We start from the raw sequence: 15,160 nt of genomic DNA on the forward strand, positions 1-15,160 counted from the left end.
CTTGCAAGCAGAATTTTTTTTTTGTCTGATTTGAAGAAAGGACATGCAGGAGATGCTGTATCTCAGTAGAAGAGACACCTCCTGTCAGGGCCTATGCGCTGCAGGGTGGGGGCGCTGTTGGCAGCACTTGACTACCTCAATGTGAGTAGGATGTTTGACTGGAATGATGGTTAAGGGTGATAATCCTGGGTATGGCAGTATATTGAATTGTGTTATTTTTATTGGGTACTGTAATTGAAAAAAGAGCTCTCAAGTGAAGTGCATAATTGTGGTATCCGGCCATCCCTATGTATCCCATATATATACAGTGGCGGTTTTTACCTATGGGCTGCAGGGCTGCAGCCCCCAAAGTAAAATCCGCCACTGTAGTGAAGCCAGATGCAGTCTGTGAGATTTCACTGGCTTCACTGTGACTGGCAGTGACTTCCTATTGGATGTCTGACCTGCCAGTCACCACGGCAGTCCCATTGGGAGGTGTTCCCTCCCTCCGGGACGCCTTGCTGCGGGCTGCCATGCAAAACCCATATCAGTACTGCGCACGCGCTGGTCCCGGTGCCTGTAACTTACAGTATATTGTACAGGCGCCGGGACCAAGATTCCTTCTATGGGCTGTTGCCGAAGCAGCCCATAGAAGCTGGCCGCATGCGCAGTAGATATGTTTGTATTGCGCATGTGCCAGACCTGGCGCCTGTCATAGCACAGGCGCCGGGGACAGGAGGGGAGTGGAGGCGGCGGCAGCAGGGAGAGGGGGTGCCGAATGGAAAAATGGGGGGACACCATATCTTTCTGTAGCAGAGTACCAATAAGTCACAAACTGGGATCAAATATCACAACCACATTGCTTAGCTGACCAATCAAAATGAAGCTCAAAGCCAGGAAGTTTGTGTGGCTTGACCCTCCCAGAAAACAAGGGTGACTGAATCAGACCCCTAGTCAGATATACATTTGTTTTGGTTCATTTTATTACAGATGGTAAAATGAAATTACTAGTGAATACAAAATTATGGCTAAAGGCAGCCTCATATTTTGTACCGAGTTGAGAAGCATTTTATTCATGTTAGACTCAGCTACTTTTCAGAAAGACAAATTGTCTTACTTTATTTGCCTTCTCTGTTAAGTCTGGAGTTCAGTTGGAAGATTTCTGAGCAGACATGGCCATTCATCAACAATGAGAAACTTTAAGTATAATACTAAACACTGCACATTGGAAAGTGGTTATGGTACTTTTACTTTCCCAATAACAGATACAATAATCTTGGCCGTTATATTAGCTCCAACCCTCTAGTTAAGACCCTTAAGGCCCCATACATTAATCCGAGGTATCATATGTAGCCTTCCATGCAATAACTTGGTAACTCCATGCTAAATAGCTCCCCGGCAGCTAGATCACATGCGAAACATTGTATGTGGTCATTTGCATATGTTGCGTCGCTTGTGATTCACGTGATCAAATTCATGCAGAAAAGGGCCACATTTATGGGTCTAAGTGCACCTAAGCCCAATACAGTAGTATTGGCCTCACGTGCCTGATGGGAAATTCACCACTGTGTATGGCCACATTAATACATGTTGTTCATCCCATGCACCCATTAACATTGCTGTTTGTATGTGAAATTTGTAAGTACAACATTACCTTCTTCTCTCCATAGAATATTTGCAACTGCATCATTAGATGATCCATGAAGCGATGTTAAGAGGAAAAAGAAATCAGTTAAAAATACATTTCAACAAATCATACTTTAATTATCACTTTAATATAGCTATTAGAGAGGAACTAGTGTATTACAAACAACTCTTGCTTACTGTACCTGCAGCTTAATAAATTATATTTTTCATTAGAAATTTAATAGAAAATAATATATTTATATACAGGGCTGTTAAAATGAAAATATCCCTTCTTTAAGCACTCTGAAGTAAGTTCTTAGGCTCATAATGAAGTAAAATCTGTATAAAAGATATCTCAGCAGATGGGCTAGACCAGGTCTGGCAAACCTGTGGCTATCCAGCTGATATAAAACTACAAGTTCCAGCATGCCCTGCCATGGCTTCGCTATTAGCGAATGCTAAAACTCAGGCATGCTGGGGTGTGCAGTATTAAAGCTGGAGAGCCACTGGTTTGCCTTAAAAGCACTAAACTTTTATTGTAATAAAAGATTTTTGTGAAAATATTGTTATTTGGCGTCAATGTAGTTATATGTATCACTTGAATATCATTACAGTAATGTAATGTGTCTTCTATTGCAGTCCACAATAGTTTCACTAAAATTTTTACCAATACGTGATTAGTGCATCCTCTGAAGTACCTACAATATTGTCCAAGTATTTCTGTATTGCAAGCCTTAGAACTCACTGTAGAATACTTTACATATAGGCATAGCCAGATTAAGGGGGTGCAGGGGATACTGTATCCCGGGCCCCCTCTGTCAGGGGGGCCCCGGACCAGAGCACAGTGACATCACTAGTGCTGCTGATTCCTGTCTCATTTACAGAGGCTGCTGCTATTCTTGCCAATTCTTGTATTTTTAGGGACCGCACATCTGGTGCAGTGTAAGTGTGTGTGTGTCATTGTGTCCCTGGTCCCTGTGGTGGAGGCCCCATAGCAATATTTTGCTATGGGGCCCACAAGGTTCTAGCTATGTCCCTGGGTCACTGCCTATCAGACAACACTTATGTTTAATATGTGGTCTGGAAAAGTGGAAATAGTTGTTGTGCATGTCAGTTTAAGCACAAAAGCTGAATCTTAATTTAATTAGCATGATGATCTTATAAAATAAGAATGCTTACGAGTTTTTCTGGCAGAATCTTCAATGAAGAGTGAGGATATGTCTTCATCCACTCCAACTTCATTCTTTGCAATGCATGTATATGCTCCTGTGTCTTCATAGCGAACACTAGAAATATGAAGTTCACTCCCATTGGCTGAAATAAAGACATTTTAGTTGTTTGTTCTAAGTTCTACTAAAAGTCGCAGCCAGTGCTTGTGGAGCTGGGCCAGGGATGTGTGGCTGCAAGCTGCCAACACCGGCTCATAGACTTCCTAACAAAGGACAACATTGTACACCAGAGAGGGTAAGAGGCCCTAGCGGTACTCCGCTCCTTACTCACAAACCCTTTCCACATTAAGACTTCCGTTATACTTCATGTCTATTATCCTTCTGTAGCACTGAAGTGACAACCCCCACAAAACCATTCGCCATTCCTTCCCCCACCAATTGCCCACTTTGAGACCACTGCAGTTACCTGTCAGGGACATAGGTCCTAGGTTAAGGGATTTATGGTATTAGGGATCCCTAAAAGAAACCCTCATACCCCTTAAGGGTCCTGCCAGAGTGATACCTCGTAGGTCCACCTGTTGAGTAAATCCAGGACTATACATCAACATTGTAGACAGCGTATAAAAGAAATTGTGTATTTATTGGTGTTTACATTTTCTTTATTGCCAACTTCTGACTATAAAGTAGCTAATTCTGCTTTACTATAATCCACAGCGCACACCACACTATTAACTCAACACTATTGATACAGAAGGTGAGCATGTGGTAAATCCATAAATAACGCATTACCTTGAGACTAGACCACTCTACCGAGCAGCCCCTCCATGCATTTAACTTTAGCACTGTAACCACATCATATTCTCAGGGCCGGTGCCACCACTAGGCAGCCTTAGGCATTTGCCTAGGGCCCGGCCACTGGAGGGCGGAAGAAAGGAGCAGGAGGTCCCCCCCATGGAGGTGAGCAACTCTCCCCCCTTCCCCCCGAGCGATGCGGTGGGGCCCGTCTAGCATCACGCGGCACCATCCCCCCTCATGGAGCGGATGTGCGCCGGGGCCTAGATGGAGGTGAGCTTCGATCCCCCCCCCCTACCCTCCCCACCCTGTGGAGCAATGCCCGGGCTTTACAGCACCTCACCCGGAACCGTCCGTCCCCTCCCCGCATGGAGCGATGGCTGCAACCCCCCCCCCCCGCATGGAGCGATGGCCACACACACACCCCCGCACGGGGCGATAGCCACATTCTTCCCCGTCCCCAGCCGCACGGAGCGACGACCACATTCTCCCCCCCCCCAGCCACACGGAGCGACGGCGAGCGCCGGGCGGGTGAGCGCAGGGGCAACCCCCCCCACCTGGAGTGCTCCGGTGCCATGCACCGGCCCTGCATATTCTGCATACCTAAATTCTTCTACGCCAATATTCTTTTTTGTATAATCTGTTTTTATTGAGATTTAAAAGGAATAACAAAAGTAACAGACTGAGGTAGTTTCACTCAGAACAGACATACAAATAGCCAACATATCTTGATGCAGCGAGACAGACATCTTTAAACCAATGGGTAACAAAATGGCCACTGCAAAAAGGGTCCTCAAGAATCTGTAAACTGATTAAATAGTGAAATATAAGGGAACAGAGTAAAGTGTGTTGTAGGTAATCGCAATAATACAAACAAACTGAGGTGAGGGGGTCAGATGAGAGTAGAGAGAAAGAAAGAGGAGAAAGAAGAAGAGGAGGGGGAGTTGACCTTTACCGAGATAGGGGGGACAGATAGAGGCGATTTAAAGCTATGATAGTCTAGTGCTGTATACAGCTAGTCTGCTTAAGAAATAGAGTATTTGTACTCCTGTAGGTTCTTGTATTCTAGCCAGGGGAGCCAGGTGGTTACAAAGTCTGAGTGTTTGTCGACTGAGGATAGTAATACATCTTGCATGTTCATGTAATAGTTGATTTTGGCAAACCAGGATTTACGTGTGGGAGGGGTCTAAGTCAATATTTATTGTTACATTATTAATTCTTACAACAGTGCAAAACAATATAACTGGAAACATAATCATATATTGAATTCAAGAATATGAAGAAGATTCATATTCCCAGACTGGACAGTTTGTGGCAGAGTTCAGGGATGAGTTGGGAAAAAAAGCCATGGGGAAGATTCCTGGTGGACCAATGTGCCCGTGGCAAGAAGGTGACAGACTGGTGGTGTGGGTGTGTTAAGGATGAATAGGGTGGCAGGGTGACCATATTGGCTTGTAAGGGGGTCACTTTTTCTAAATGTTTCCAGGGCCACTTTAATTTCACAATCCACCCATGACACCAAAGAAAGGCATTGTAGTTGAGTTAGTATAAAGTCGCAAATACAACTGCAGAAAAGGACACAAGGAGTGCTGCAACTGTGTCCAACTCAGAATCAGGCCCTATGAGGAAGGATCTCACCCCTTCAACAGACCCCACACCGTCAACAGACCCCCTCCTTCATGAGAGCTGCTCCTGGAAATTTCCTCAGCTAGTTTTCCATTCTAATCTAACCCTGCTCAGGACATTCAATTACAGTATAGGTTTGTTGCTTTTAGATGTTGTGATAAAAATAAAGACTTTAATAATGTGGGGCATGGACATCAAGATGTATCAGAGAGAGGATTTTCCATTTCACTGTGAGGCGGCAACAGGATTAGTAATGAGATAGCCAGAGATTTGTTAATACAGTATAAAGCCCTCTCTTCCAACAGCCTTAGGGCGGGATGTTGTAACATCCGCAGCCCTGTTCGCCCCCCCTTCGCCGGCCACCGCATTATTAATAACGGCATATGTTCTAACATATGCCGTTATTAACGCAAGGGACAGCTCTTGTGATAAGAGCTGTACCTTGTGATGCGGTGCCGGCACTGTGATCCGGGAGTCCTTCTGCGCATGCGCAGAGTGACGCGCCGGCTGCAGGGCATGCTGGGAGGGATCCGTGATGGATCCCTCAAACAGCGCTGCGGTAAGAAGTCCATAGGCTTCTGCAGGCAATCACCAGCTTTTGCTGGCGATTCCCTCCGCAGCGCTGCCACTGCGGAGGGGGGTTAGAGCATACAGAAATGCGGTAAAAACCCTGATAACAGGGTTTTTACCGCATTTCTGTATTAGAGAATCGCCCCCTTAGAGATTTAACCTAGATAATAAAAGTGACTTACCCATCAATGTGAGTTGTTTTGATACCTTTGGCATCACATCAATACCATTTTTCAGCCATGTTATTTTGGGATTAGGGATACCCTCAGCATGACACTTTAAACTTGCAGACACTCCAGGTTCCTGAGCCTGAGTCTCAGGATAGACTCTAATTACAGGAGGAACTAAAGAAGGAAACATAAAACAACTGTTATTACTTGTCACTTATCAACCTTATACTGTATATTACACAGTGTTGATAAAAACACAATTCTAAAAAAGTTTAAACTACTGATCAGTTTACTGTACATTTTGTATACTATGGCGTTCCATCTTTATAATGTGAAATATAGCCTGGAATGTAATGAGACACAATTTTAGCAGCTCAAAGTTGGATATTATAATGTACGATTATTTTTGGGAACTCGGCCAATGTAATTGCATGCATCTTTTCTGTTCCTAAAGCAAATCAGATGACTTTTCATGGTATCTATAGACAAAGAAGTGTCCAGCTTTTTCAGACCAACCAAAATGCATCATATAATTTTACAGTTGCAGGCCAGGATGTAACGACAGCAGTAATTTTTTTTTTTTTTTTTGTTAAGTTGTATTCAGTAATTGTGTAAATCAATAACAGGTACAAATTAGAGCACATGTGCAAGATATAAACATTTTTTCAATTATTTCTAACCTTATTAAAACAAATCTATATACTATCACTTATCAAAAGAACTCATTTACTGTCAATGTTATTATTGCACTTTGCCCTCTCCATAGCTCTTTAAGGCTATCCATACAGTGGGTGACATTTAGGGGGTTATTCTATTTTAATCAGTCGATCGCATGTTTTCATGGGGGACCAATTTTTAGGGTCTACGCATGCACAGTCATGCCACAGCCAGTGGAAACTTTTTAAGTACGTTCCCCTGGCCAAAACATTGATCCCTGTGGCTGGTCAGCCAGGGCAGGAACCCTGGAGTACTGGGGCCCCCCAATAAAGGGGTACCCCCCTCCACAGTGACCTATGCCCAGGCTGGCCAGCCGCAGGGATCAATGTTTTGACTGGGGTAACTGATGTAAAAAGTTTCCCATGGCTGTTTTGGCTTATATGTCAAGCTTGCTGGGACTTGTAATTCCACAACATTACGCAATAGTTTCATCTATTTTTTTTACCATTTATCTGCCAGATGCCCACCACCCAAGGTGCATCAGGGACAGCCCTGGGCTTCAGTCTGGGCAGGGGTCACTCTGGGGGGGGGGGGGCACTTTATTGGAGGGGTCCCCACTCCTCCAGGTCCCTGCTCAGGCTGACAACTAGCACCGTGCCCAAAACATTGATCCATGTGGCTTGTCAAAATATGAGGGACCTCTAGTAATTTTGTTCCTGTATTTTTGGAACCAGGACCGGCCCTTAAGCCTTGTGCTGGTTTTACAAATCCTGGGGATCCCCTATGTTTTTGTCCTTAGAATTTCTAAAACCAGGACTGGTTCTTTGAGCCAGAGGCTGATTATGCTCAGGAGGAGGGGCCCCATGCCATTTTTTTAATTGTTTAACCAAAAAATGGACATTAAAATGTCTACAAAATCGCACATGTCTACTAATTTGCACCATATCACACTTTTCACCTGCAAATTCGCATTCCCATTAAATAGTTGATTTTTTTTTTAAATTCCCGATTTCGGAAAATGTGATATTGTGTGATTTCAGAACCTTACTAAAAAATCTCATCCCATTAAATGTCACCCAATTTGTCTATTCCAAGCATGTTTAAGTTGCTCTACTCCTATTGATGGGAGGCTATTCCAATTAAATACTACAATTTCTGTGAAGTACTGAAATCTTTCTTCAAATCTTTCCTCCCTCCACTTTGACTGCATTGTGTTATAATACTACTCGCTCTTTGAAGAATGTCTTCCACCTGTATTTTGTTAAAACTCTTAAAAAACTTTCAAATATATTATCATGTCCTCTCTTTGCCTTTTCTATATATATATATAAGCAAGAAGGGGGTGGGCCGGCACTCCGCTGAAGACAAAAAAGCTGGGTGCCTTCCTGGGAGAGAATGTACTCCAATATAACAACAGACGGGTGGGTGGCACTCCCAGAAACAAACGACTCAGGAGCCAAAACGGTTACCAACGTTTCAAATGTATTGTGACATTTTTCATCAGGGTGTAGTGTTAATAAGAAAAGCTTTTCTTATTAACACTGTACACCCTGATGAAAAATGTCACAATACATTTGAAACGTTGGTAACCGTTTTGGCTCCTGAGTCGTTTGTTTCTGGGAGTGCCACTCACCCGTCTGTTGATATATATATATATATATATATATATATATATATATATATATATATATATATATATATATATATATATATATATATATATATATATATATATATATATATATATATATATATTATCCCGTATGCGAGTATCCGTTATCCGAATTATTCAGAAAACCATACATTCCAGAAAGTGAAAAAACATTTTTTTTGCTAAAAAATCACTGGGGACATTTGTAAGAGCATCACTGGGGACATGATATGTAACTGGCACTATATATGTGCAAGACAATGATTGCTTGGCATTCAAATTCAATATCTGAGATAGAACACAAATTTTGTTTCATGTTTTGAAACCTTGTTTTGTGAACAAATAAAATATATTTGTGTGTATTTTATGTGGTAATAAAATATATTTGTGTGTATTTTATGTGTTTATACAGCATACATGCAAGATACTTAAAAATACATAATTGAAATATTAAAATATTCCGAAATACGGAATAATCCGTTATCCAAAATTCTCCTGGTCCCGAGCATTTTGGATACGGGATACTCAACCTGTGTATATATATATATATATATGTATATATGAAGATCTTTCAGTCTTTCCAGGCAAGTTTGATGTACTGTAGGCCCAATGTACCATTTTAGTTGCCCTACTATACAGGGTTGGATCCAGGAGAAAATGACAGGGGCGGCACCATGATAGGGGATGGGACAGGAGGCTGAGTGTTAGTGGTATCAGTGTGCATACTCAAAAGTGACGTGTCCTTGCAGGACCAGTAGGCAGCATTAGGCATTTCTTTTGGAGGAAGAAGGGAAAGACTCTCTCTTTGTTGGGGCACTCTTACTTGAAAAGAATTAGCCAATTCTAAAAAATCTTATTTATAATAACATAAGGAGCTACTAGGGAACCCAATCACAGAGTAGTTGTTTGGAAAATTAGTGATACAATATTTTTAACTTGTATGTATGAATTTATTATTAAAAATATTTCTTTATTGATAGTTTATTTAAAATTCATCACTAAACATAGACAAACAAAGACAAAACCAGACAGATACATATAACATAAAATAGTTGGAGAGCTATTCAAGAATGAGCACTAGAGTCTGTGGGGCCAATGGCGGTACGCTCCTCAAGGAACAGAACACACCTTACCCCAAATGGGCGATTGGGTGTGTCTATACAGAGGTCCCAGTCCACAGTTAAGGTGTAATGCTCTTCTAAATTTGTAAAGCTCTATTGCCGACAGTATTAGATAGGAATCACAGAATAATGAACATGTAACATCATAGGCATAGAGAAGCAGTTTGGTAGTCCATTCGGCAAATACCGAAAACAGTTTAATTCAGGAGAGACTGTAACCGTGTATGTACTGCGAGGAAATTAATTGGTATATCCAATAAAGCTTTGTCTATTTGCCTATCATAACGACACACTAGTCAATTTTAAGCAACACATGATCATGGCAATAGGTCTCTATGTATCAACTCAGCTATAGCACAACTGGATATATGTCAAAGAACAAAGTGGATTGACCAAATATCACTGTAATAGCAATTGTCCAAAGTGCCGCAATCCTCTCAGGTCACTCCTACTGTTAGAGTCACATCTGCCTAATACACATTCCAAATTTTTGCTGTATTAGAAAACCTGTCAAAAATCATCTGTATGGTATTTGAGTAATATACTTGTACAGATAGTGGAGTCAGTACATAAATTTGTACAGTAATGGTCTCGATTACACACCGATAGAAACCAGTGAAAATATAGCTTTAATTTGTAGAGGAAAGACTGTCTCCTCCCCCATAGGTAGTAAGTGTAGGAAGAGGAAAGAGGGGGAAAGAGGGGGTTGGGAAGGGAAAAAAGGAGAGGAGAAAAAATTAAAAAGAGAAGAAAAATAGAGATAATTGTTTCCTCATAGGTGAGAGTTCTCCAACTTTATATACCTATAGTATATTGGGAATGATGAATTCTCGCAGTGAGGTCTCCCTCGTTGTTACTCATCACCATCCAATATACCAGCTGCCATCTGTAATAGGTGGGCCTTCAAGGTATTGTGGGAAGTCAGACCTGTGCTCTCTGGTTTAACCCATCGGGACCGCTGCTGCCCAGCTATATATACATATGACCATGTGGGGATACACAGTTTTTTTCTCAGTGGGGTCTCCCCCTCTGTCTACTCAGGTGACCTCGAGTTTGGTCAGCTTCCCTCAGCATATAATAGTGCTAGGGGGCTTTGGAGGTATTGCGGGTGAGCGAGTCCCGATTGTGGAGGGTACAGGGAGAGAGGAACAGGAAAATGGAATTGTGGAAAACTGCTGTCCTTGGGGTGGGGTGTGTTCCCCTGATTAGAAAGGTCCAGTGCAGGGTGGGTCACTACCTCCTCCCTTTGGAGTGTTTCCTCTGAAAATGGGTTTGGAGATGGATAGAACAAGCTCAGCTTAAGTGCTAAAGGCTGAAATGCGCTGCTGTCCCCCACTTGCAAGTAAATGTATAGGTGGAGGATGAGCGGCACTCAGCCTGCAGTCTGGCTGTTAGCATTATTTTACACTTATTCCCACTACTAAGTAAAGAGGAAAACAAGGGCAAAAAGAGACAGGGAAGGGGAGACAGTGAATACCTCTAGTTTCACCCCGAGGATCAAGTCCTTGATCTCCACCGGGTTTGCCGCTGTGTGAGGAGGCACGTTGTCCCTGGTGTCCATGCTGCTCTGTGTTTGCGTGTCTCCGGAGCCGCCATCAGTCAGCCTCTGTCCTGTGTGCTCCGGAGCTGCCGCAAGTCAGCCTGTCAGCCGGGGGTGCCTTCGGCGGTGTGCACCAATGTGCTGGTGAACGGAGGCACTCGTGTATGAGCAAGTGTCCTCTAAGCGCTGTAAATCAACGTATTCACATCAGACGATCGTTTCGCCCTAGAGGCTTTTTCAATGTGTGTGATAATTGATCCTTATTGTGGATATCAAATACATTTTTCCTGTCATTTAAATTCACACTAACCTGTGCCCTGGTCCATTCCCACAAATCCCCTTTCCCAAACAAATAATTAGCCTAGGGTGCCGGCCACTGGAGGGCGGCATTCTAGACCATCTCCCCCCACTTGGATGCAGGTCGCCTCCCCCCCCCCCGGACTCGGCAGTGGCGGAGCATTACAAGCCCCCCAGGACACGGCGGTGGCCACATTCCCTCGCATCACCCCCTCCCCCCCCAGGACTCGGCGATGGCGACTCCCCCCGTACTCGGTGGTGGGCACATTCCAACCCCCGCCCGTACTCGGCATTGGCGGACGCATTCCCCTCCTCCCCCGGGACTCGGCGGCGGCCACATTCCATCTGTCCCCCACCGGACTTGGTGGCAGTGAAGGAGGCCGCAGCACTCCCCCCCCCGGACTCGGAGGCGGCAGCAAGCTCGCCCCCCACACTAGGTGGTGGCCGCATTACCCCCCCCCGCTGCATCATTCACCCCCTCCATGCGCAGGTGAGCAGGCGCTGAGGTGCATTGCACCGGCCCTGTATCCTTGAGTGTAGTGTACCACACCATATAACCAGTGGCAGCCCGTACCTTTCCGGGGGAGGGGAGCTGCCTCTGGATGCAGCTGTCGCAGGGGTGCCGTGATGCAGGGGGATGCAGTTTAAATCCCGGCGGTCGGGATCCCAGCGTTCAAAATCCCGACGCCGGAATCCAGAACGCCGAAATCCCGACACTTTCTCCCCCCGTGGGTGTCCACGATACCCTCGGAGGGAGAATAAATTAGTGTGCCGAGCGCAGCGAGGCACCGGGCCCGCTGCGTGGCGAGCCCGCAAGGGGGGCGATCCACGTCCCCCCCTTGTCGGGATTCCGGGGTTCGGGATTCCGGCGTCGGGATTTTGAACGCCGGGTTCCCGACTGACGGCTTTTCATGCCGAATCCGATGCAGGCACCCTCCCTGTCGCCACCGCTGCTGCTCCCAGTCCCTGCAGAGTTCCCAGTGCCTGTGCAATGATGACAGGTGCCAGGAGTGGCGCATGCACAGTACAAACATGTACAAACTGCTTTTGCAACAGCCCATAGAAGGGAATCATGGTCCCGGCACTTGTAAAATACAGATGGCAGGCACCAGGACCAGCACATGCGCAGTACCGATATAGGTACTGTGCATGCACAATTGGGAATGTCCATTACGTATTATGTCTATCACCATCATGCCTATTATAAATTATGCTACATAATTGCAGCTTTCCTACATGCTCATTGTAAGGGGTTCCATACTCATTGTCAGAGGTTCCATGCTCATTGCCATGTGGGATTACATGCTCATTGCCATGTAGGATTACATGTTTGTTGTCATGTGGGATTACATGATCATTGCCATATGGGATTACATGCTCGTTATCAGGGTTTCTATGCTCGTTGCCATGTGGGATTACATGCTCATTGACATGTGGGATTACATGCTCATTGCCATGGGTATTACATGGTCATTGCCATGTAGGAATACATGCTCATTTTCAAGGGGGAGTACATGTTCGTGGTAAAGGAGGTGGACAGCCGCCGACGGGCAGAAGGGAGGGAGCTGCACATGTCGATAAAAACGACTGTGCAGTACAACCGTTTTCTGAGGGATTTGTGTGCCATGGATCTCCTTTCCCAGCTGAAGAGGCAAATTGAAGGCCCTGGCATGGTGGTGGAGGTTGACGAGTGCCTCTTCGTCAAGCAGAAATACCATGTTGGGAGGATGATGCCCCATAAATGTTTTTTTGGCAGAGAGACGCCACTACCCTGATGGCTGCTATAAACATACATGTCGCTCCCGGATCTGTGATATACTCGGATTGCTTGAGGGCATATAATACCGACCAACTTCAGCAGGCAGGGTATAAACATGCCAGGGTAAATCATAGGTACAATTTTATTGACCCTGAGTCAGGGTCCACACCCAAAACATAGAGCGCCTGCAAATGGAGAAATAAACATCACAGAGGAACGTCAAGGCACCACTTGGAGTCATACCTCCAAGAATTCATGTGGATGAAGAGTTTGGGTGCTGCCAATCCCTTTAACAGAATTCTCCACGCTCTGAAACTCCTGCCAAAGGCTAATTCACTGCCTTCACAGTGACTATATTTTTTCCTTCTTTCGTCTTTAATTATCCTTATTATTGTTCTTTATCTTTATTATTGTTGATATTATTGTTAATTATCTTTATTATTGTTCATGTATGTTATTAATAATTGCCTTTCATTAATGAATCATTACGAAGTAAATTCACAGTTTAATGTTAACATGTCTACATTACTGTGTCAGATGTATTGTATGGCTGGTGTGAATGTGTTGCTAAAACCCCTCCACTATCCATGCCACCCCGAAGCGTGGCAAGCCCTACTATACACGTCAGCGTGGAGTTCATTTTATATAGTGTTGTGAGCACAGCGAGCCACCGAGCCTGAAGCAAGGCGAGCATAATGAGCCCCGCGAGGGGATGCAGATTACTTTACATATTTTCAACATCTCCTCACGGGGCTCGCTGCGCTCGCCACACTATATAAAATCAACTCCACGCCGACGTGGATAGTGGGGGTATGAAAAGGTCGGGAGGACGCGTTCTGCCGCCGCTCGCAACGCTTCGGGTGGCTAAAAATTGTAGTACAGTACATCACACCATAAGGGCCTTATTCTAGTTCACTCTTTCTGACAAAATCCTTCTTAGATGGACAAAACCATGTGCACTGCAGGGGGGCAGATGTAAACTATGCAGAGAGAATTCGATTTGGGTGAGTTATTTTGTTTCTGTGCAGGGTAAAAACTGGCTGCTTTATTTTTACACTGCAATATAGATGTCGCTTTAAAGTAAAACCTCACCCAAAACTAATTCTCTCTGCACGTTTTACATCTGCCACCCTGAAGTGCACATGGTTTTGTCCATCTAAGAAGGATTTTGTCAGAAAGAGTGAACTAGAATAAGGCCCTAAAAATCATATGCAATTGCATGCAATTTTGCATTAGGTACAATGGCATGCGATGCAATAAGCCCATGGCTAAAGAGCAGTGAATAAATTACTTAGAAAGATTGCATCGCATTGTGAGGTACAACGCGCCAAAAGAGTAGTGAATAAATTACTTAAAAAGATCGCATCGCATGGCATTAAAATGGGTCATGCGATGCGATGTGATCTTCTTATGCAGAATAGATCACTAAGCAAAGTGCTTAGTGGGTGCCCGGCTACTACATAAGTACGGAAGTGACAGCCATTTCTGACATTTTTTTTTCAGAGACCATCGCCACTGCTTGGCATGCAGAGCCAGACCACACATTGGCCCTTATTCTGGTTGGTGCGGTCAGAGCCGCACACGGGGCTCCGGCCGCACAAACCAATCCCCGCCCACCCTACGGATCGCCACGGCCGTCCGTACACGGACGGCTGGCGATCCGCATAAAAATGGTGGAGGCTACGCCTCCACCATGGTGGGAGCTGCCCCCTGCATTCGATGGTCGTCGACCATCGAAGGCAGGTCCGCACGCCGCGGCAGCTCCCGCAAGCTGAGACCACACGGACAATCGTCCGTGTGGTAGCTTGTATGGGGGCTGAAAGCTGACATCCGGCGACGTCAGCTTTCCGCCCCCATGAGCTGCGTCATGCCCTCATTTCCATGCATACGCCCCGCGTTTGCATGGGAACGCCCATGAAACGCGGGGCGTACACATAGGGAAATGAGGGGATGAAGCCCCTCACTCCCCTATACGCCCCCTTTTCGGCGTAGTAAATTTATGTGCGGCGAATTCGCCTGCACATGCGCAGATTGACCTCTGCGCATGTGCAGACGGAAAACATCGGCGGTACGGCCGCACGCGGGCCGTACCGCTCGAATCGGAATAAGGGCCATTGAGCTGTCACTCATGATAATGGGGGGACAGTCGCCACCAGGAAGAACTGAACTGCCTGGCTGTATTCAGAACACTGCAGGTCCCGGC

The 15,160-nt window shown here is 45.1% G+C and overlaps 1 protein-coding gene across 2 annotated transcripts in view; it reads right to left on the minus strand.

Moving 5' to 3' along the window:
- The window catches only part of LOC146074076 (follistatin-related protein 4-like), a 1,002,356-nt gene that overhangs the window by 89,262 nt on the left and 897,934 nt on the right, over positions 1–15,160 (minus strand). For both annotated transcript variants that reach the window (XM_083181806.1, XM_083181805.1), the window contains exons 9-11: positions 5,945–6,106; positions 2,785–2,919; positions 1,634–1,660 (exon numbers count right to left, since the gene is read on the minus strand). In XM_083181806.1, coding sequence (XP_083037932.1) covers positions 1,634–1,660; positions 2,785–2,919; positions 5,945–6,106 — 324 coding nt within the window. The remainder of the gene's footprint in view (positions 1–1,633; positions 1,661–2,784; positions 2,920–5,944; positions 6,107–15,160) is intronic.

The sequence above is a fragment of the Crinia signifera genome, chromosome 4, assembly GCF_055691185.1.
Source record: "Crinia signifera chromosome 4, ASM5569118v1, whole genome shotgun sequence".
Taxonomy (NCBI): Eukaryota; Metazoa; Chordata; class Amphibia; order Anura; family Myobatrachidae; genus Crinia; species Crinia signifera.